Source organism: Microchirus variegatus, assembly GCF_963457635.1.
Source record: "Microchirus variegatus genome assembly, chromosome: 1".
NCBI lineage: Eukaryota > Metazoa > Chordata > Actinopteri > Pleuronectiformes > Soleidae > Microchirus > Microchirus variegatus.
The window spans coordinates 27,010,088-27,033,066 of NC_139802.1; the positions used below are offsets into that span (position 1 = coordinate 27,010,088).

General features: G+C 41.0%; 1 protein-coding gene across 1 annotated transcript in view; it reads right to left on the reverse strand.

The window, feature by feature from the left end:
• Positions 1-4,107: 4,107 nt before the first annotated feature.
• LOC310933837 (ATP-binding cassette sub-family C member 4-like) overlaps positions 4,108-22,979 on the reverse strand; it is a gene marked incomplete at both ends in the record, with an annotated part of 47,335 nt that continues 28,463 nt past the window's right edge. The window contains 15 exons of the mRNA XM_083897407.1: positions 4,108-4,185; positions 4,277-4,411; positions 6,093-6,198; positions 6,448-6,620; positions 11,184-11,273; positions 12,128-12,283; positions 12,378-12,569; positions 14,773-14,873; positions 15,032-15,142; positions 15,230-15,349; positions 18,921-19,071; positions 21,015-21,094; positions 21,204-21,350; positions 21,441-21,559; positions 21,654-21,691. Of these exons, the coding sequence (XP_083753533.1) occupies positions 4,108-4,185; positions 4,277-4,411; positions 6,093-6,198; positions 6,448-6,620; positions 11,184-11,273; positions 12,128-12,283; positions 12,378-12,569; positions 14,773-14,873; positions 15,032-15,142; positions 15,230-15,349; positions 18,921-19,071; positions 21,015-21,094; positions 21,204-21,350; positions 21,441-21,559; positions 21,654-21,691 (1,797 nt within the window). The remainder of the gene's footprint in view (positions 4,186-4,276; positions 4,412-6,092; positions 6,199-6,447; positions 6,621-11,183; positions 11,274-12,127; positions 12,284-12,377; positions 12,570-14,772; positions 14,874-15,031; positions 15,143-15,229; positions 15,350-18,920; positions 19,072-21,014; positions 21,095-21,203; positions 21,351-21,440; positions 21,560-21,653; positions 21,692-22,979) is intronic.

Here is a 22,979-nt window from a genome sequence, read left to right on the forward strand (position 1 = left end):
TAACTTTACATCTGTGCTGCATATATTTTATATAACTTTAACTTCCGTCTGACCCTAATACATGGACTGAACGGTATGCCATTCATCCATTATCTACTGTTTTCACGGAGGGGTGCTGTGGCCATCTCAGCTGACATAGGGGTACACCCTGGACAGTTGGCCAGTCCATCACAGGGCCACATATAAAGACAAACAACCATTCACTCACACTCACACCGACGGTCAATTTAGAGTGACCAATTCACCTAATCCCCAAATCTGCATGTATTTGGACTGTGGGAGGAAGCAGGTGAACCTGGAAAAAAAACCCAGTTCTCTGAGTAGTATGAGTGAGATCTCATTATGAGATGCACGCCTCTGGCATGGGGAGAACATGCAAACTCTGAACAGTATTTGTTTTCACAAAGTTGTCATTTGCCTGAATGTTTATTTAAAACCTGAACACATCTTGCTCTTGTGTTTGCATTGGGGCTACCTGAATCCTGCTCTCAGGTTGTTCTTACCGCTGTGTTTCCTGTGAACATGTGAAAGAAATGACATAATAACACATAGATATTGCTTAGGGATCGAACAAAATTTAACTTTTATTGTGTGTGCATTATTTATGATTGGAAAAATACAAGAGGTATTAATTAAGTAATTATAATAATTTGTTTGTCATTTGAAAATGAAAAAAAAAAAAAAATGTTACCTGTAATGCAATAAAAAAGTTTTTCAGAACAAATGTTCAAATAAAGTGAAGTGAGTTTGTTTTAGAGCCATTTTTCTATTTTGATAATAGAGTTAATTAAAAACAGCATGTGTTTAAACATACTTTGATCAAATACACAAGTTCATTAAATTGTGTGCATTTCATTAACTCATGTCACCCCGATGCACTTTCTATGACTCAGACATGTTTGCAATTGAAGTATCTGACTTAGATGAACACATTAACACAGCCAAATTCTGTCTTGATTATGTTTGAGCTGTGCACTTGCATTGCATTGAGAAGCAAAGCAGAAAATGGCTCATGAGAGAGTGGAGTCTGGGTTTACATGCACACCTATGACAGTTTGTCCAATTCAATTGTCCATTGAATATTTAGGATCACGAGAATGTATGGGATAGTTTAACAACTAACTTGTTTTTCAGTGACGTGGCCTCTGGAGAACGGGAGAGGACCATTTTTGGTCTTCTTTGTCTGTCACTAGGTGGCTTCTATACCGAAGATAGAATACATAAGATGGGGAAATGTATAGGATGACGACGACAGATAACCTTTAAAAAGTGTGGTCCAGCTCACAGAGGGCAGAGTCGCGCTGAGATTCGGCTGAAATACTCTCTCAAGCAAACTGCAGTGCTTGATACTGATGCTTGGCTAACAAATAAGGTTCTCTTTGTTCTATACTATGGGGTTCCATTCGTGCCAAAAATATGTTGTCATCCGCACATCGGTCTATGTCTACTGAACAAGTGAGAACACGTTTGTCTATGTCTATGAAACGTTGAACTGTCCTTGTGCCATTTGACTTTGTCATTACATTGGGTCGCCATGATGTGTCATTTGACAGTGTCATTACTAAGTGTCGTCTTGATGTGCCTTTACTACGTTGTTTGACAACGTCGTCACTAAGTGTCGTTACTAAGTGTTGTCTGACCACGTCGTTATGCCTGGCCAGAGGTGGGTAGTAACGCGCTACATTTACTGCGTTACAAATACTTGAGTAACTTTTAGGATAAATTGTACTTTTAGGAGTAGTTTTATTGCAACATACTTTTATTTGAGTATATAGAAATAACTACTTTTACGCCGTTCCATTTGGCTAAGTGACGGTCGTTATCTTTTTTATACATCAGGTCGCAGCATAGTCCACTGAGAAATCCATTAAAAAATACTTTTTGTATTTTGGAAATTACGCTTTTCCAGAGCATGTTCAACTACACATTCACAGATGACGCACATTCATTTCCTTTTTGGTATATCTGAATAAATTAAATATAGATATCCATAGGGGAAATGAGTGTTTGTACTGGTATGGGCTTACCTTGGTCTGCAGTTTGTGGTTCAAGGAGGGGACATACCTATGTTCCCCAGGACCCTGTTTTTTTTTTTTTTTTCTCAAAGGGTCATAAAAAAAGGTCATATGGTCACAGGAAGTGCATCGGGGTGACATGAAAAAAAAATTAAATACACACAATTTAATGAACACATGCTGTAATTAATTAACTATATTATTAAAGTTAAATTCTGAAAATGGCTCTAAAACTTAACTCAACAAATAGGAAGATATATGACAGGGATAATCAACTAAATTTATAATAGGTCCACTTTGAGAACATTTCGTCAAGCAAAGGAGTGAGTCCGTTCCATTGGAACCCCACTACGAACTTTAAAACCTGCCACGAAGGAACGGCTGTTCCTCCGTCTTCCATCTGCAGACTGACTCACACGCACATACATACTTACCGTATCACCAGTTGTTCACCTGCTTACGTTTTATAATAAAACCCTTAAAACTATCTTTGTGTCCTGTCTGCATCCGAGTCCTTAGACTTAGTCGTCGATATTCCCTTAACAGGAACATCATAATGTCTAACTTGCATTATTATTTATTAGTGGGATATATACTGAATCCTCGTGGTCTGCATGTAATCAACTGACTGTCAGATCAAATACAGAAAGAACAATTCAAAAACATTTCGACAATATTTATTTTTTATACAATATTATTACTTTTATACAATCATCATTCATTATCGCATCAATCATTTATATCGCTCACTCGTCTGTCTTCTCTCGCTGTAAACACACTTTTCTCTGTCTTCTCTCGCTGTGAACGCACTTTTCTCTGTCTTCTCTCGCTGTAAACTCTCTTTTTTTCTCTATCTTCTCTCGCTGTAAACTCTCTTTTTTTCTCTATCTTCTCTCGCTGTAAACTCTTTTTTTCTCTATCTTCTCTCGCTGTAAACTCTCTTTTTTTTCTCTATCTTCTCTCGCTGTAAACTCTCTTTTTTTTCTCTATCTTCTCTCGCTGTAAACTCTCTTTTTTTCTCTATCTTCTCTCGCTGTAAACTCTCTTTTTTTTCTCTGTCTTCTCTCGCTGTAAACTCTTTTTTTCTCTATCTTCTCTCGCTGTAAAATCTCTTTTTTTTCTCTGTCTTCTCTCGCTGTAAACTCTTTTTTTCTCTGTCTTCTCTCGCCATATCGCTCACTCGTCTCCCTGTCTGTCACTCGCTCCTCACTGCCTTCAACTGTCCGTATTCAGGGTCGCAATATTAAGCAGGACGCACAGATTTGATTGGCTTTTAGTGGCATCACGTGGGATGGCTTAAGTCTAATGCAATTGGTCAGATTTCCAGATTCGCTCAACCAGTGCCGTAAAGTCTAGAGAAGCTGCGCCGGTCAAAATAGAAGCACCACGTCAACATTTAAAATACTTAAATAATTTATTCACTGTAGGTCCAGGTCCGTACAGAACGGTTAGTGACCTCTGATATGATATGAATAGTTTTCTTTTTAATTTTCAAGCCACAAATTATCATTATGATTTATTATTATTATTATTATTATTATAAATCATGACATGCACAATAGAAGTAAAATTTCGTAATTTCGAATTCAATGACATGTTTTGTGTTATTACATTATTTCTTTCATGTGTTCACAGGAAACGCATTATCAGGTACCAACAACCTGAGAGCAGGATTCAGGTAGCCCCAATGCAAACACAAGAAACAGATGTGTTCAGGTTTTAAATATACATTCAGGCAAATGACAACTTTGTGAAAACAAATTCCGTTCAGTCCATGTATTAGGGTCAGACGGAAGTTAAAGTTATATAAAATATATGCAGCACAGATGTAAAGTTAAAAACTTATTTCACCTAAAATTCAACATTAAAAACACATTGTTGCAGTTATTGTCACATGACCTTCTGTGAACTAGATTTGGCCGCAAACAGAGTTTAGGAAAGTTGTTGGTTGGATGTACAAACATCAGCAAAATCAAAGGATCACGCAGCCATTTTGTAATTGTAAAAGTAAAAGGTGACTTTAGAGTTCTGTGGGAACAACGGCACACTGTGGTTGCATTTGGCTCAGTCTTCTCATCAGCTCCTTCTGATCTCACATCGCCATCTCAGAGATGACCAGGCTATCTTTGTTTCCATTTGGTAGGCTGGTACGAATCATGTTGTCATGAGCCTGAAAACACACACAGCACCAGCAGATGTTAGCGTTGCCTAAGATCAAAACGTGTCACAGGAAGAGACGTTTGAAGACAAGTGACGCTCACCTGTTTAGCAGCTCTGAGCAGAGAAGCTGCCTCCTGTTTGCCGGTCTGCTGCACCATGTTATAAAAGATGCCATTTGGATTTTGGAGGAGGATATACGGTTCATCAAAGTCTTGGATCCTTCCTGCGTCTAGAACCTGGAGACAAAAATGCTCCTCAAGATTAAATCACAATATGTATTCATTATCTTACCTAATGTATCTTACAGAGTAAGAATTTCGTTTCTTTGATCATTTTGGCTGTGTCAAGATTGTGTATTTTTATCTGATCTTGTTATTTCCAGCTCAGTCCCGTGTGACAAACTATGTTTTGTAAACTGTGGGCTATACAAATAAAGATTGATTGATTGAAGAGAACATATTTGTTTCTCACAGATCTGCACAAATATTGCAATATAATCATTTGAAATGTTTTTCAAATGAGAATTATGATGTAAAAATTACCATTCCCTCTGAATTATGTGAAAAGAATTTGCTCAATGATAGTACATTTTTTGGTGCTTAGCGCTACAAGTGTGACTAATATTAGACCCGACTCTAAGAGATAAAGCTGCAGCGTGTAACTTTAATGTTATTATACTGCGTCTCATGTTGGTGAACAGAAATAATTAATCATTACTGGTGTGCTGCAAGCTTTATCCGAAAGCTACACTCTTAGAAATAAAAGTGCTAAGTAGAACCATTAGGTTCTTCGGCTTGTCCTCATAGAACCCTTTTTGGTTCCAGGTGGAACCTTTTTTATAAAGGTTCCACCTGGAACCCTTTTGGAGGGTTTCACCAAGAACCCTTTTAAAACCTTTATTCGGGAAGGGGTTTTAAAGGGTTCTCTGGATCAAGATGGTTCTTACTGGAACCATTAGTGTTACCAAGAACCCTTCAGAAGCAAATGGTTCCAGGTAGAACATCAACCCTTGAAGAAAGACGCTTTTGGAACCCTTATTTCTAAAAGTGTATTAGACCTCACTGAGGGCAGTTAATGTCTACTTGCATGTCTTCATTGAGTAAACCATTAGTAAATGTGAACAATATTTATGTATTATTTTGTAAATCCTCTAATGGATGCATATTTAATTCCATGACATGGAATTGGTGTGAGTGTGCAGAGCCACATAAGCTGCAAGTTATGGGAAAATGGTAAAAAAAAAATATTCTCACAGATATTTTAATATCAAATATTTTTAAATATATTAAATATATTTAAGAATATTTTAAATTAAAATATTAACCAACATGTATTCTAACATAAATAACTTCCAATATGTGTGTATTACATTTTATTGATTGGCACAGAAGATATAACAATCAAAAAGTAAAGTTTATTTTTATTTTTTTTAAATATTTGTTTGTGTACATTTAACATAAGGTGTAGTGCTAATTACTGCTGGTGACTCCTTCTCCTGACTCCTTACTTTATATTTATTTACTAGGAAACCAGCACTAACACTAAATTAGTAATTAGTAAAAGTAATAAACCTGCAGGTGGCATTATCAACATGTGTACAACTGCAGGTAACTACTGGGACCACCACAGTTTTTTTTTTTTTTTTACTATTTTATTATTCTTTACCTCATGTTTTTTACGGCAGATGAAATTCTTATTTTTAATCCAATGTATATGATGTGAATTATTGCCCACTGTTTTGCAGTGTGTGTGTGGATGTGTGGACAATACAATTGATTTGATATGACTCCCCTCCTTTCATCAGTTACACCTGCTAGAAATTCTGCACAATGTCAACTTAACCTACAGTCAACAGTGTATACTCATGTTTGTGAGGGTGATGACATTGTGGCTACGGGACTTATGTGGATGACTCACCAATATGCGATCACTGTCTATGATAGTGTTGAGACGATGAGCGATGGTGAGCACTGTACATTCTCTGAACTTTTCTCGTATGGTCTTCTGGATCAGGTCATCCGTCCTGTGCAGTACATTAAATGAAACATATTAAGGTTACTATAACAACAGAAGTATTTACATTAATTAAGGTCAAAACCACACTGTATTAGACGTCAGAAAAATCAATCAAAACACATTAATATCATAATATATTATAGACTGTAAAGAGTGTTAAGAGAGACATGTGGCACCAACATCATGTGACCAGGATGTGAGTGATCACTTGAGCTTTTTCTAACTACTGCCAGAGATATGCACTATCAGCCCTTACTTGAGGTCGACGTTGGCTGTGGCCTCGTCAATGATGAGGATGCGGTTCTTCCTCAGGATGGCTCTGGCCAGACAGACGAGCTGTCTCTGACCCACACTGAAGTTGGCGCCTGACTCAGCCACAATTGTCTCAATCTTAGCAGGCAGTTCCTCCACCAAGGATTTCAGCTGCACCTGCACAGAATACACAGACATGAAACCATTAATAACAACAACAACAATATTAACACACATAATATTATACATAATAATAATAATACATAATACAACACATATTGTGAACATAGTATGAGTGGACTGACACTGTAAACATTCGGATTTTGTGGAACTGTTTGTCGCTGTGTTTATCGACCCACCTGGGACTCAGCTGATAAACTACGTGCCTGCTTAAGTCTATGACATATCCTAAAAATATTTCCTATCTCACTGTTAGACAGCAAAAAAAAAAAAAGTTTATAAACTGCCCTTGGCAAAAATACAGAATGTGTCACTGAATGCAGCCATGTGAGTGAGAGCACCTAGCTCACAGGTGGGTCAATGAAAACAGGGGTGGTTTGTGTTACCTCATACACCCAAATTCTTAAAACGCATACATAAAGCAAGAGAAGAGAGCTAGAGAAGTACAGTTAGGCCCATAAATATTTGGACATCGGCACAGTTCTCTTTATTTTGGCTCTATGCACCACTACAATGGATTTGAAATGAAACGAACAAGATGTGCTTTAATTGCACACTTTCAGCTTTAATTTGAGGGGATTTACATCCAAATCAAGTGAACGGTGTAGGAATTACAACACTTTCTATATGTGTCTCCCACTTTTTATGGGAACCAAAAGTAATTGGACAAACTAAACAATCATAAATCAAACTTTCATTGTTTAATACTTGGTTACAAATCCTTTGCAGTAAATTCCAGCCTGAAGTCTGGAAGGCATAGACATCATCAGACACTGGGTTTCATCCCTGGTGATGCTCTGTCAGGCCTCTACTGACACGCTCTTCAGTTCCTGCTTGTTCTTGGGGCATTTTACCTTCATTTTGGTCTCCAGCAAGTGAAATGCATGCTCAATCAGATTCAGGTCAGGTGATTGACTGATAATATTCCATATTTGCCTTAAAAAACTCTTTGGTTGCTTTTGCAGTTTGCTTTGGGTCATTGTCCATCTGCACTGTGAAGCTCCGTCCAATGAGTTCTGAAGCATTTGGCTGAATATGAGCAGATAATATTGCTGGAACACTTCAGAATTCATCCTGCTGCATTTGTCAGCAGTTACATCATCAATAAATACAAGGGAACCAGTTCCATTAGCAGCCATACATGTCCACACCATGACACTACCACCACCATGCTTCACTGATGAGGTGGTATGTTGTGGATCATGAGCAGTTCCTTTCCTTCTCCACACTCTTCTCTTCCCATCACTGTGGTACAAGTTGATCTTGGTCTCATCTGTCCAGAGGATGTTCTTCCAGAATTATAACGGCTTTTTTAGGTGTTGTTTGGCAAATTCTAATCTCGTCTTCCTGTTTTTGAGGCTCACTAATGGTTTCCATCTTGTGGTGAACCCTCTGTATTCACTCTGGTGAAGTCTTCTTTTGATTGTTGACTTTGAAACACATACACCGACCTCCTGGAGAGTGTTTTTGATCTGGCCAACTGTTATGAAGGGCTTTTTCTTCACCAGGGAAATAATTCTTCTGTCGTCCACCACAGTGGTTTTCTGTGGTCTTCTAGGTCCTTTGGTGTTGCTGAGCTCACTGGTGCGTTCTTTCTTGTTAAGAATGTTCCAAACAGTTGATTTGGCCACACCTAATGTTTTTGCTATTTCTCTGATGGGTTTGTTTTGATTTTTCAGCCTAATGATGGCTTCTTCACTGACAGTGACAGCTCCTTGGATCTCATATAGAAATTTAACAGCAACATATTCAAAATGCAAATTTCACTCCTGGAATCAACTCCAGAACTTTTACCTGTGTCATTGAAGATGAAATAATGAGGAAATAGCCCACAATTGTCCATGAAATAGCTTTTCAGTCAATTGCCCAATTACTTTTGGTCCCCTAAAAAGTGGGAGGCACATATAGAAAGTGTTGTAATTCCTACACCGTTCACTTGATTTGGATGTAAATACTCTCAAATTAAAGCTGAAAGTGTGCAGTTAAAGCACATCTTGTTCGTTTCATTTCAAATCCATTGTAGTGGTGTATGGAGCCAAAATAAAGAGAACTGTGTCGATGTCCAAATATTTATGGACATAACTGTAGTAGAGGCTTTAATGCACTTTCCAGTTAAAAATGCTGGGTTTGTTTCTTGTGTCGGACGTTGTGCTCATGCCTCTTCCAGTCATAACACTCTCTGACCAATCAGTGGCCTGCAGTCTAATGGCGTCACATTTTAGTATTGGCTCAGCTCACACTAGTTTACAACATACCTCATATTCCATACCCCATATCACACACACATGCACACACACACTCACCACCAAGCCATCCCTGGAGGGCGGGGCTGGGGGTTGGGCATGAGTACTCTCCCGGTTACCCGACCCCTGCTCACTCCTCGGTCGAGTTGGGGGCTGGCTGTTCGGGTGGGGGGGCGGCTACGGCGGCTTGGGGGTATCGCTGGCTGTTTGGGTGGGGGGTGGCTACGGCGGCTTGGTAGTATCGCTGGATGTGGGGGGACCGGGTCGCCTACGCTCGGCTGGGGGGGCATTGCTGCTGTTCATCACGGCGCACCTCCCGGAAGGTGCGGTGGTGGGCGGCTGACTGCTTACCCGGCGGGGGCTGACGCTGGGCATCGGCACTTTTGGATGTTTGGTGGGGCCCCTGGCTGGGGCGCCGTTGGGTCGAGCATGACGGTTCCTCGGACCTCTGCCCCTGCCTATGCTTGGGAGCTCTGCCCTGGACTTGCTTGGGGGCCTTCCCGTCTTCCGTCTTCGGGGACCGCCTGGCTACCTGCCGCTCCTGGGGATGGGGGCAAGCAGTCGGTCTCTGGTGGGTGGCGGGGTGATTGTGGCGGGCTCTGCCCCGCTTTCCCGATGGGCTGTCTGGGGGGGCTCTGCCCCCGCCGGTGGTGAGCCGGCCCCGCCCCGGGGCGTTAGTGGGCTCTGGGTGCGGGAGGCCTGGACTTCTTCGATCTACCTGGGTGTGGGGTGGCTGGGCCTCTGCCCGTAGCTTTGCCGCCATCTGCCCTCGCTGGCTGACCCTGCATGGGGGGGCTTCCGCCCTGATCTCCTGCGGGGTGGATGCACGGCTATCCTGGGGGCGGTGGCCGCGGGCTCCTCCTGCCCTGCACGACCACTGGTAGTCCCGGGCATCGGGGTCCTTTCTGGCTCGCTGCTGGGGGTTGGTCGGACAATGACTCGGTCCTTCACTCAGATTCCAACCACATCTAATGACAACACCTGCACATTTACACACGTGCGCGCTTATGCTTTCTCACACACACATGCACCCCACTAGACTATAAGATGAAACTGAACTGATATAGCTGTTGTAAACCTAGATACCCTCTCTTGATATGGTCGTTAAGGATTACTAGAAACCATACCTGTATACAAATGAATGTCAATCAAATGTTATGTTCTGTGAAGTATGTTCAGTATTAATTTAATTGTTTAATGTTGTTTATGTTCTGTCTTGTGAAGCATGTTCTGTCTATTTTGTAGTACCTTAATTGTTTAGTGTTGTTTATGCTCTGTTCTGTGAAGTATGTTCTTATGAGGCGCCGATTGTAAAGTTGCAACTTTTTGCCACATTTAGCAAAAAAAACATGTGAATTTTTTTAATGTTAGTTTTGACCAGATTTACAGCAATATTTGTGATTTTTGTGATATTTACTTCTCTTGTGAAAATATGATTTCAATGTTTAGTCCAAATAAAATATCTAAATGTTAAATGTTAAATCTAAATGTTAAATGTTAAATATAAATATAAATATAAATATAAATATAAATATAAATATAAATATAAATATAAATATAAATGCTAAATATAAATATAAATGTTAAATCTAAATGCTAAATATAAATATAAATGTTGAATCTAAATGTTTCGTTTGAAACTAAATATTTAGCTAATATGCAAATTCACACTACCGGTAATCGGATGTACCAAAATAAAAGCTGTGTGGCAGTGTGAATTTACATATTAGCTAAACATTTAGTTTCAAACGAAACATTAAAATTAAACATTTAGATGTATATTTAGATTTAACATTTATATTTAAATTTATTTTTAGAATTTAGATTTAACATTTATATTTATATTTAACATTTAACATTTAGATTTAGATTTAGATTTTTTATTCAGATTAAACATTGAAATTATATTTTCACAAGAGAAGTAAATATCACAAAATTCACAAATATTGCTGTAAATCTGGTCAAAACTAACATTAAAAAAATGTACATGTTTTTTAAACATGTTTTTTTGCTAAATGTGGCAAAAAGTTGCTGTTCATTTTTGCATGCGCAACTTTACAATAGGCGCCTCATATGTTCTGTCTGTTTTGTATTACCTTAATTCTTTAGTGTTGTTTATGTCCTGTGAAGTATGTTCTGTCTGTTTTGTACTACTTTAACCATTTAATGCCACACACCTAGACACTGTCACTGTTAATGTTGTCTGCGCATCTCTCTCTCTCTCTTCCAACCCAAACTCCCCACCAAGTATTGGCTCAGCTCACTTGGAAACTCGCCAGAGCAGGTACCAAAAAAAGTGAAAAAGCAAGTGGCTGACCTCTTCCAGAGCGTTCCACAGTTGTTCATCTGTATGGTGGTTAAAAGGGTCCAGGTTCTTCCTCACTGTGCCAGTAAACAGCATCGGGTCCTAGAGACAAGACATGGAGAGGCCACAGGTCACTTTACTCTTAAATCTGATTTATGATGTTTTTCCAATAAACTTTAAATGTTGAAATTATGTTTGTTTTTTATTTACACACGTCAAACACTAAAAAGCAAAACAGAGTACATGTGTGTGTGTGTGTCATGAATTCTGTCAAAAAAAACTGTGACTTTGAAGTTATGTACCAAAATTTGAAATGATTCCCTGGAAGTCTTTGTGAGACAAATAATGAAAAATGTCTCATAATGTGGCTGATCAGTGTTTTTTTTTTTTTTTTTGTCAAGTTTTAAATGATTTTACATCTTGTTTTAAAAACAAGGCACAGACATCACTACTCTGCCATACCATTCGAAACAGCTACATGTGTTTTTGAATGTGTGTTTTCATGAATCATAGTGTATCAAGGTGTTTAAGGCCAATACTGTATGTGCTGTTTTTTTATTCATTCAAAGTCAAAGTCAGTGTCAGCTTTTTGTTTTTATTGTCAATTCTTTGCATGTACCAGACATACAAGAAATCAAAATTAAGTGTGCAGACAACAAAAAAAAGACAGCCATATCTGATCATAAATCATTATAAATACAAAACATTTGTGCCCTGGGTTTATTTGGAGAGTCATTGTGTTGTAAAGTATAAAAACTGAGTTAATGGTGCTTAAACATATGATGCTGTGCCAATCTCGGCGATACATAGGGCTACATAGGGCGATAGGCGGGGTACACCCTGGACAGATGCAAATGCAAACACATAAAGATCGACATTTTCCATACATCAGTGAAGTAAGGCAAACAAAAAAGGACAGTTGAAAGATATATAAAAAAATGTCTGCCAATATTTACCTGAGGAATGATGGATATCTTCTGGCGCAGGTCATGGAGGCCAATCTCTGAGGTCAGAACACCATCGATGTAGATGTTGCCCTCAGCCTCTGAGAGGCGGAACACAGCTGACACCAGGGAGCTTTTCCCAGCACCTGTTCTTCCCACAATACCAATCTGACACCAGAGATAAGCTTTGATTTACTAAAAAACAACTACAACAATATTCTCTTTTCTTCTTCTTTGTTCTCCAGTGACAAAAATGTCTGACCTTCTCTTTGGGTTTAAGCGTCAAATTGATATCCTTCAGCACCAGTGGCCCATCACTGCTGTAGGCGAAGTTGACTTGGTCAAAGGTTATCCGACCTTTTTTCGGCCAATCGGGAGGAGGGCGTTTGTCATTTTCCCAGGGTGCTTCACTCTCCAGTTTAGTGTAATCCACTACTCTCTCCACTGAAGTCATCTGTGGACAGTGTATAGTGGAGATGACACACTTGAATCTACTGTATGTAGGTGACCAGGAGAAAGCTCTATGTATTCATAAATAAACACACATACATGCATATACAATTTGTAGAAAAATAATAATATTTTTTATTATTACCTGATAACTATTTCATGTATTTTGCATACACATATAGCATAAAATCCCAGAAAGAAATCAGATCTGTGAATAGTGAATACTAATAAGAGTAAGAAGAAAATAATAATAAAAGAAAAAACACACACATTCTTACACAAATATACAAAAACTACAAAACGTAAAGTCAATCTCACGATCACACTCTCCCTCACTCACTATTATTAGTATTATTATGGCTTTTGTGACCACCTGCAAATAAGCCCAAGGGGGGACAAGGGGTATGTTTCTGAGGGACAATGTGGGACACTGCCTGGTGCGGTGGTGTAAATGTACATGGAACACAGCATAAATGAATGATTTTTTTCTCTCGCCTAAACAGATATGGCATTTTAAAGCAAATATCACCTTTAAAATATGCAGTAGGAGCTTAAAAACACATGGAGGTCATGTAACCACATGTGGACATGAGCTGTGCAAAGTCTGATGCTGCTGAAATGAAGCAGAGTGACATTACAGAGGTTTTAGTAAAGAGATGTCTTGGCGTTGTCACTTTTGGCACAGCTTGGCACCATCTGTGCCATTTGAGATTTCTAGGTACCACATTATTAAAAACCCATTTAATTTTATTTATATGTCACTACAGATCTAAAAAGAACTTGTTTTGAAAAAAAAAAAAAAAGGTATGATGACTTGCTGATGCTTCCTGTGTGGTGCGTAATAACAAATCTGTTGCTCTGCAGCGTCTTCAGTTACGCAGCGCCATATCTCTGGCTTACCTTGGTCAATTAGGATGATTGACAGCTCGTTTTAAACCTCTAAACCGGTAGAATCAGACCCAGGTCTCCAAATGCGTGTCAATCTCTTCATTATCGAGTCAAAAGGACATAAATGCATTTGACGCATTTGCGCGGACATTCACCCTTCTCTAATCAGAACGATCTAGTGTCGCTCTGTAATGATCAATCAGACCTGGATTTGTTCCCAAAGCTTGCTGGAAAGTGTAGTTCTTCATTAGAAGTGGGTTTGTGCACGCACGCTTTTCAAAGTGTGCGCTGTGACGTTTTTTTTCCGCTCCTGTTGTTTGATCCATCGGTGTCTTTATTGTGTTTGGTGAACATAAGAATGGTTTATATGAGCTTTTCGCTGAGTTTCTGACCTTTCTGTGGGTATGCAGCATGTCTGTGACGTTTTTGTCGCTGCGTCTGACGCTGCAATGAACTGTCAAGTAATGTTCGTTTGGCTGCCTCGGGCTCCAGGATATAGAGCGACCAACTTTTTTTTGAGCAAGCATTGATTATGCGTGACACAGTCTCAATTTGCGGGACGCATGAATTGGGCTTCAAGCGCTCCCCGCCTGCTCCTGATGAGCAATCAGGGGGCTTCTTAAGCCTGAGCCGCCCTTTCACCAGCGTCAGATTGTTCTTTACACTCCAGTGGTAAACGTCTCTGTATTTTCTTGTTTTGCTCAACTCTGACCTCCTGGATTTTGACCCGCCATTTGGTCTGCCTAAGGTCGCCACGTCTCCTGCCTCACGAGAGCTACGGACATCTCTGCTTTACCTGAGCGCTGCGGATTGCTACCGCTACAATCAGCACCTGGAACTTCTCCCTGTCCTCTCTTCAAACTCCACTGCCCAAACATTGACTCTCACCCTGAGCTCTCGCCCTTCCCGGCACAGCTGCATCGGCGTCCTCCCCAAGCCCACTGCTAGCTCCCCTCGTAGCATCGTTTAATTATTTGTTAAACCTTCGATAAATATTGCTTATCTTTTACACTGTCTCCTCTGCATTTTCTGGTCCAACTATAGTTAAACCACTCTCTTAACAAGAGCGTAACAGCCAAATTGTTTCTATGCAAGGTAATAGACAGAGATAGATACAATAGTTTGATTTAAGACGACTTTAAATCGTCTGTGCTATAACTTCTATTGTTCTCCTCTTAAAGTGAACGCACAGAGGAACCAAATGACACAAGAAGACAACAACCTCCTGACATCATCAAACTATGTCTTTTGTGACTGTTTTGAATGAGAGACACCGAGCAGCAGATGTGACTGTATGTTAAAGACAGTGAATTCTTTACCATGTTTTCCACCTCTGCACTCTGCCTGGCACACCACTGGAAAATGGTGATCAATTGGATAGCGTAGTTCAGGGCCAAACCGACAGACCCGGCACCCAGCTCTGGAGGAAACAGAAAATATGTCACTTTTAATCAGTTCCAGCAGTCGTTCAGTTAAGATCCACTGCCTTTCACATTTAAAAAATCCAAACCATTTATTCCTTATTTAACTCGCAGCATGGCAAGTGTTTAATATTAAAAAAAAAATTGTCTTCCTTACGGTCTTTGAGTATCATGCAGCCAAATGAGACCACTATGATAAAAAGGCAACAAATGCTATCGAGGCGCATCCCCAACCAGCGAGTAGTGGTCAGGAACAGGAACCAGGCTTCTGTTCAGCATGAAGAAAAATATGTTATTGAGACCAGAGAAACACAGGTCACAAAAGATTCACAGTGGAGAGAAGTAGAGGTGCAACCTGAATGCAAGTCCTGCCGGGCATCAAACATATTCTGGAATCTTTCCTCAGCTTTGAAGGCTCGGATTGTCCACAGACCAGCAAGGGATGAAGACAGATGGGAGAAGACTGGACTGCGAGCTGTGGAACAACAACAGAGCAGGCATGCCTTTCATTGTTTTCTTACTAATATTTCATGTTATTAAAAAGATATTTAAAGGAATAACAACATTTCTGATACACATGTTGAGGAAGACAATTGTTATTAGGTAAGCTTGCATAAAATTCACAATTTTATAACACTTTTTTTTCTATATCATGTTAATGTTCTTTAGTTTGGTGAGTTTATATGTTGTGTTTTTTCAATTCTTTTCATTCTTGGTTTTTGATAATTGTGTTCATGCATATGGCATGACTTTTGGTAAGATTGTGTATTTTTATATGATCTTGTTATTTCCAGCTCAGCCACATAGGGCTATAGGCAGAGTACACCCTGGACAGATCGCCACTCGCCAGTCCCTCACAGAGGCAAACAACCACTCTCACATTCACACCTACGGTCAATTTAGAGTGTCCAATGTACCTAATCCCCATATTGCATGTTTTTGGACTGTGGGAGGAAGCCGATGAACCTGGAGAAAACCCCAGTTCTCTTAGTAATATGAGTGAGATGTCTCACTATGACATACATGCCTCTGCTGCAACCCTCAGAAGCATCAATCTCATTATGCCAATCCTGACTTGCTGGTGAAAAGTGTCCGTCCACCTCAGGTAGTCCTACCTACCATAAATACATGCAGACGGCACCATGTCATTCAAGATAAGCACCTCTTCTCACTCGCCCAAGAAAAAAGGGTTGTCTGGTGCATCTCACTCATATTACTCAGAGAACTGAGGTTATGATTATAACTAAAAGTTCTCTTTCATAGTATTTCATTTGATGTCTCACCATGGGATGCCATAGCTCCCATATTGCCAGACTAGCTTATCAAGTGTCCACCAACCCACAAAAAGTACTCTGCTCCTATGAGGACATCATAAACCACACATGCCACACACAGGGCAGAACAGAAACCCCCCTGAATAAGGCCCAGAATGTGGCCAAGCCCTGAGTCAACTGCGCTCGCGGGCCGACAGGTGGCTGCAAACCCTGACTCTTATAGGCAAAAGCAATCGCCTCCACCACCCAGTGGGACAAGTGCTGCTTTGTGACAGGTTTCCCCTTATGGGGATTATCCCAGGAGACGAACAGCTGATTGCTCCGGGTTGGCCTTCAAAATCATCCTCACACAGGCAGGGAAGAGCTGAGTGCATGAAGAATGCACTGAAATTGCATGTCACTAACTTGTTTAGCCGACGCCAGAGCCAGTAACAACACTGCCTTGAGAGACACAGGTTTCATGTCTGCCCCCTCCAGTGGCTCAAATGGGGGGCTCTTAAGCCCCTCCAGAACCACAGTCAGATCCCATGGTGGTACCAGTGGTCTGGACACGGGAAAAAAGCCTGTATAGTGGAAATCATTTGCTGTGAGAGTGCCACAGCTGACAGATTGAGCCACTCAGGGGCCAAGCCCTCAGTGCCATGTGTTCTGGGTCAGTTGGAACACCGCCCCCTTGTGACAGCAGGTCAGAAGCTGCCAGGCTTGAGAACGCAGCTACCAACATATCTCCGCAAGCCAGTGCATTTCAGGCCGCAGGCCAATGCGGAGCTATCAAAATTGGTGCGTGACCGTGCTCTCTAACTCTGGTGAGAGTGGGGGGAACCAAGGCCAGCGGGGGAAACACGTAAAGAAGCTTGTGTGGCCAGGCATGGGCTAGTGCGTCTATGCCGAGGGGAGCATCCATGCTGTGCAGAGAGTAAAACTGCGCACACTGCATTTTCTCCTGACAGGAACAGATCCACTGTAGCCTGACCGTAACAGGCCCATATCTGTTCCACAACCTCTGGGTGTAGAGCCCACCCTCTATACACCAGTGTGCCCCTGGACAACAGGTCTGCGCCCATGTTCAGGACTCGTGGGACGTGTGTCGCTCTCAAGGAGAGGCCCCTGTCACTCGCAGACTAGTCCTTGTGAATCCTTCCTCAAACCGTCAGGCAGGTGTCGGCAGTGACAACAAGGTTGACGAAGTTGAGCTACCGCGCTTCTTCCTGTAGAACCAGAGCCCCATCGCTTGCACTGTGCTGGACACAGATCCGCGATGACCAGTATCTACTCCCATGTGACAAGGTCCTGAGTTTGCCCAAAATTCTCATCTAACTCGGCCTGATTCACAATCAAGGGAGAAGTTGCTCCGTCGCACTCTTGGCCAAGGGCAATTTCTTCCCCTCATAGCGGGATATGGTGGTCTCCGCTACGACAGCAGGCCAGGGCATAGCCAGCCGGGCAGCACAGCATTTAAACACGTCGAGCAAGTCTGAGCTGGGAAGGGGAGAAGCTAGTCGGAAAGGAGATGGGGTCACGGCCAGACAGGGTAGCTTGTTGTGCTTGCTGTCTGCGGAGACTCCTGGCGGTGAACCCTACACAGCTTTGACATGAGCCGGGGACATCGATAGTTAGCCGGGCATCTTCCAGCCCCAGGCAACTCGAGCAGACCTGGTATGGATCCTTCCCCAATATCTTATGCCCGCAGCGACAGAGTCGGGCTCCGTAGTTCCCGAGCCGCCTGGAGTAAGGGATTTTAGCCTCCATTCAGCACGTGCTGATGTGCAGGCAGTGAGTTGAGGAAGTTAGCTGTTGTGCTAACCATAAGAAACTGAGACAATTAGTTGGCGTGCTAATACTCAGTGCCTGAAGCGCTGTGGTGGAGCTTATAGACGGTTAGCTGTTGTGCTAACACAGGTGCGTCGTGGTGGGGACGACGAGCTAGGCAGTTAGCTGGTGATTAGAACCCACATACACACTATCATGCAAACCCCATGCAAAAAGTCCCTTTTTCTAACCTGGGTCTTGAACCCGGGTCTTCTTGCTGCAAAGGCAAGAGTGCTAACCACTACACTAACCGTGCGGCCCCTCAGTTCCTACAGTAAGGCTAAAATATGCTGTGTAAAAACCAGTGTTACACTCATACCATTAAGCGCAAAAAAGTCGCCACTCAAACTACAATCTCACTTCCATGAAAGCATATAGCTTATATCTGGGTGCCAATCTGGGCTTTTGCCCTATAATTTATGATTTTTACTAGTCTCCACAAGATGGTGTAATTTTTTGTCATATTCGGCACATGGAGAGTGAAAAAGTCTTACAATGCATAGTGTTTGTTATATCTGTGATATGCATTGAATGAAAATATTCAAGAGAACCACATAGTACTAGCCCTGAGTGTTTTTTTGTTTAGATTTTGAGACAGATGTTTTGTTGTGAATAAATACAAATACTGTGAATGTTTTTTTGTATACTATATAAATATATTATATTTATATTATATATCATAAATTAAAGTCTTACAATGCATAGAGTATCTCACAAATACTGTATCATCATACCATCATTATCCTGGTTGTATTGTAACACAACCAGGATAATGATGGTATGTTGATAATACTATGATCTTACTATGTAGTGCTATGGAAATGGCCACCCTGAGAGGAGCCCTCCATTTGTTGCAATCTACAGCCTCACCATTAGATGTCACTAATATTTACTGAACAAGCTCCTGATCAACTGCATTACACACATTGAAAACACACTGTTGCACTATTGTGGGACACTCACTCGTGCCCTCGAGGCGTTTGATGTCTCTGGACGTCCGCAGGTAGAAGCGTTGTAAGAAGAAGAAGATAATCCCCAGAGGCACTAGAGGTATGAGCACCCAAGGGATCAGGACGGCAGTCAAAAGAACTATCCCTATAACTTGCAGTAATGTCTGCATCAAATAAAAAGTGAAAGCAACACATTTGATCACTTTCCAAAATGCTTAATATGGGTGTCACAGTGCACATACAGTATCTGTGGCCTTCATTTTAGTTCAGTATGTGATGTGATTGTTTATGATAAAAAGGAAAAGGAAGAACTGAAATTCTTGTTTTAGTGTGCTGTTGAGTAAAATCAGCATTAAACTCACAACCAAGTGGTCACCAGCAGTGACATCACCCTATAAGAATTTGAACTTTGTTGGTCAATAGCAGACGTCAACCACACCGGTGTTCATGCATATGTGCTGTACTTTACCATCTATTTTTCTCTAAAAGCGATTTCATGTGTGATTGAATAAGACCTGAAACCTCATGTATAAACAGTGCAGGGTTTCCCCCAGTGCATTACTTGACTCAGGCTTAGCGTTGCTTGTTTATTTATTTTAAATATATATTTTTTTATACACCACAGATTTTTCTAAACCGGGGAACATGTAATTTGGCGTAGCGCCCAGGTGCCGTTTGAAACAAAATTCACACCATCAAATGCGTCATTATTGCAGTTACATTGTTCTTGACAATAAAGATGTTATATTTAGGGATGCACCGATAATTGGGCGGCCGAAACACAGCGAGTACACTGGAACAGCACCTACTAAATGCTGGAAAGTCTCTTTATGTAAAAGCAAAACTTGGCTGCATGCGTACAGATTATGAACTCCCCCGACATTCACTTCACACCAGAGAACATTCTGTCTTTTTGAGCAGTTAACTGAAGAGATCAGCTCATCTGATGCATCTGTTATTCCCTTAATTGCAGCGCTAAAGCGTATTGCTGCACTTCATCGCGACTGTACTCGTTCCTCGTCATAAAGATCATTATTTGGATATGGGGATAAAACTGCATGTAGAGAAATTATCCAGTCTGCTTTGGATACGGAGATCCCGCTTGGAGACAGAGAAGCGCAGAGAGCAGTAGCGGCAAACGGCACAGGAGAGGGAGAAGAGAACAGTGCAGGGGCGGTGGGCAGAAATATAAAGTTCTGCACCAGATGAGGCAGATGAGGGGGCACTACCACTCTTTATGTTGATGTACCGTATTTTCCGCACTATAAGGCGCACCGGATTATAAGGTGCACCTTCAATGAATGTCCTATTTTATAACTGTTTTCATATATAGGGCGCACCGGATTATAAGGTGCATAGAATAGAAGATATTGCAGTCAAACCTTTGACTGGGGTTGCGTTATACATCCACTAGATGGAGCTGTGCTAAAGGGAATGTCAACAAAACAGATAAAGTCAAACTTTACCAATTGATCCATATATAAGGCACTGCGGATTATAAGGCGCACTGTCGTTTTTTGAGAAAATTAAAGGCTTTTAAGTGCGCCTTATAGTGCGGAAAATACAGTATTTTACTTTTAAATGTGACCATTGCATGGCTTGTTTTAAGATTCACTGGCCAAATACTTAATTAGTATTTAACTTCAGTGAAGTGAAATTTATTTGTGTGTGTTTATATAAGACTCTTTAATCGGTGTTTAAGTATTGTTAATACATGTCTTACAATAACACATAAATAACCATAACACAACATTTTTTTTTTTACAAAAACACTGCGCCGCGGGGCTTAGCAGGTTTTCTGGGGTAAACTCTGCAGTGTATACGCACAAAAATACAGCATACGCTTACTTTCACGCACACACTGGCATGTATAAAAATTTACTTGGTGTGGAACTTTGTGAGTTTGCGCTGTGATCCACAAAGAAACTTATCTGAAACTTATCACAGTGTTTCAAAATAATATTATTAATGTGTCTTCAGTGGCAAACCAAACGAAATGAATAATTCTGTGACAAACAACACTGATACACCACATACGTTTGAACAAATGTGGATAACATCAGAGAGGACATTGAAGACGAAACTGATCCTGTGCGTGTGTACTTACCTGAACAAAGTCCACAAAGTTAGTTGGCATCATCAAATCCAGCTGGCCTACGTCCTTTGAAAATCTGTTCAAAACTCTTCCTGAGGTGAGACAGGAGAAAAAGATCATCAAACATGACAAGTAAGAAGAGGCTAAACATAAAAGCAAAGTCTATTGAGCTAAATGTGATAAATGATTGCTTTAACTCACCAACAGGGTTTGTGTCGAAGAAGTGCACAGGTGCTCTGATTATAGCATTGAACATTTGGTTGTGCAGAGACTGTATCGACTTCACCAACAGGTATGTAAGGTAGAGGTTGCTAATCAAGGCGAAAACGTTGGTTGCTAAAGTAAAACCTGTTAAAACAGCATGTTCTGCTTTAGCTCATTGGAGTCTCACACATAGCACATGCTGAATAAAGTCAATAGCTTCAGTTTACACATCACCTGCCAAAACACCAATGTAATAATCTGGGTCCAGATGTGCAGTGGTTCCATGTGCAGTCATATTTAGTCCATTTTGGATGATGGCGTTATTGTCATCTAACCTCTTCTGCTCATCAGCCCTGATTAAATAAACATGCAAAGTTACAAAAAAGGTATGAAATTACTTTTAGGAGAGAGAGAGAGAGTGTTTATTTGCTTTACTGCTATACTGACCAGTAAGATATCCACCAGTCGTACAGGATGGCTACTATCTAAAAAAGGGAAAAGTACCCAATTATGTTCAGTAGTTTTCCATCCATCCATCCATCCATCCATCTTGGATACCGCTTTATCCTCCACATGAGGGTCGTGGGAGAGCTATGCCAATCTCAGCTGACATAGGTGAAAAGGCAGGGTACACCCTGGACAGGTCGCCAGTCCATCACAGGGCCGCATATTAACAAACAACAATTCACTCTCACGCTGACACCTACAGTCAATTCAGAGTGCCCAATTTGCCTAATCCCCAAATTGTCATGCATCGTCGATTATGTTGTTTTGTATTTGTGTCCTAGGTTGGTTTTCATGTTTTTGCACATTTCCTGTTTTATTTTGGTCAGAGTCTAGGGTTTCCTGTCTGTCTGCACTTTGTCTACCTTGTCCTTGTCTCGTCTGATTATCTCTGAGTGTCCTGTGGTGATGTCCTGATGGTCTGCACCTGGCCCTTGTTACCTCTCTCCTATATATGTTTCCCTCTCCCCTGCGTCTTCCATGTTTTGTCAAAGCCTTGTCATTATCTGACCTCGTCATTGTTTCTGCACGTCTCATCGTGAGTTTTTTGTTATTAGATTATCTTGCCTGTTATACGTCTAGTTGTAGATAGATTTATGTTGAGTATGCCAGCTCCCGTTATGGTTTTGTTGTATGTTAAGAGAACAATAAATCTCTTAAAAAACAGGCAGCTTCAGACTCGTTTCTCATGGATCCAAGCCATGTGTAGTGTAGGGTTGTAATCAACCAAAGAAACTCTTGGTCGACTAAAGCCCTGAAATTTCGACCAAAAATCGACCAATCAATGGGGGGTACTTTGCAGGTGCGGCTCTTTTATTTCGAGAAGAGCCACACCCGCAATGTACCTGTGCGGCTGCGGCTCTTAATTTGAAAAGACCCGCAGCCGCGGCTGGAGTTCAACAGAGTCTGACGGCTCTGACCGCTTTTTGCATTACGTTCATCTGCGCAATATCATAGCCCGTGATATCCGAAAATAACTAGTAATATCAGCACAATAACTGTTGAGGAATACAGAGTGAGACTGAGGAGCGCAGCTTCACGGCTGAGACACAAATAGACCGCTGGACGCTGCTGCTGTTGCGGGCAGGTGCGCCTGCAGAATTATAAATTATTAGACTAAAACATTGAAATATGCTAATAATTCTTATATGTTCATGCTCAAAACGGACGGAGCAACCTTAGCTTAGCGTTTTTAAATGATATGCCACATTTGTAGTAGAGCTGTGAAAAGCAAACTGTTGCTTGCAAAGTTTGCATTCCACTTTTTTA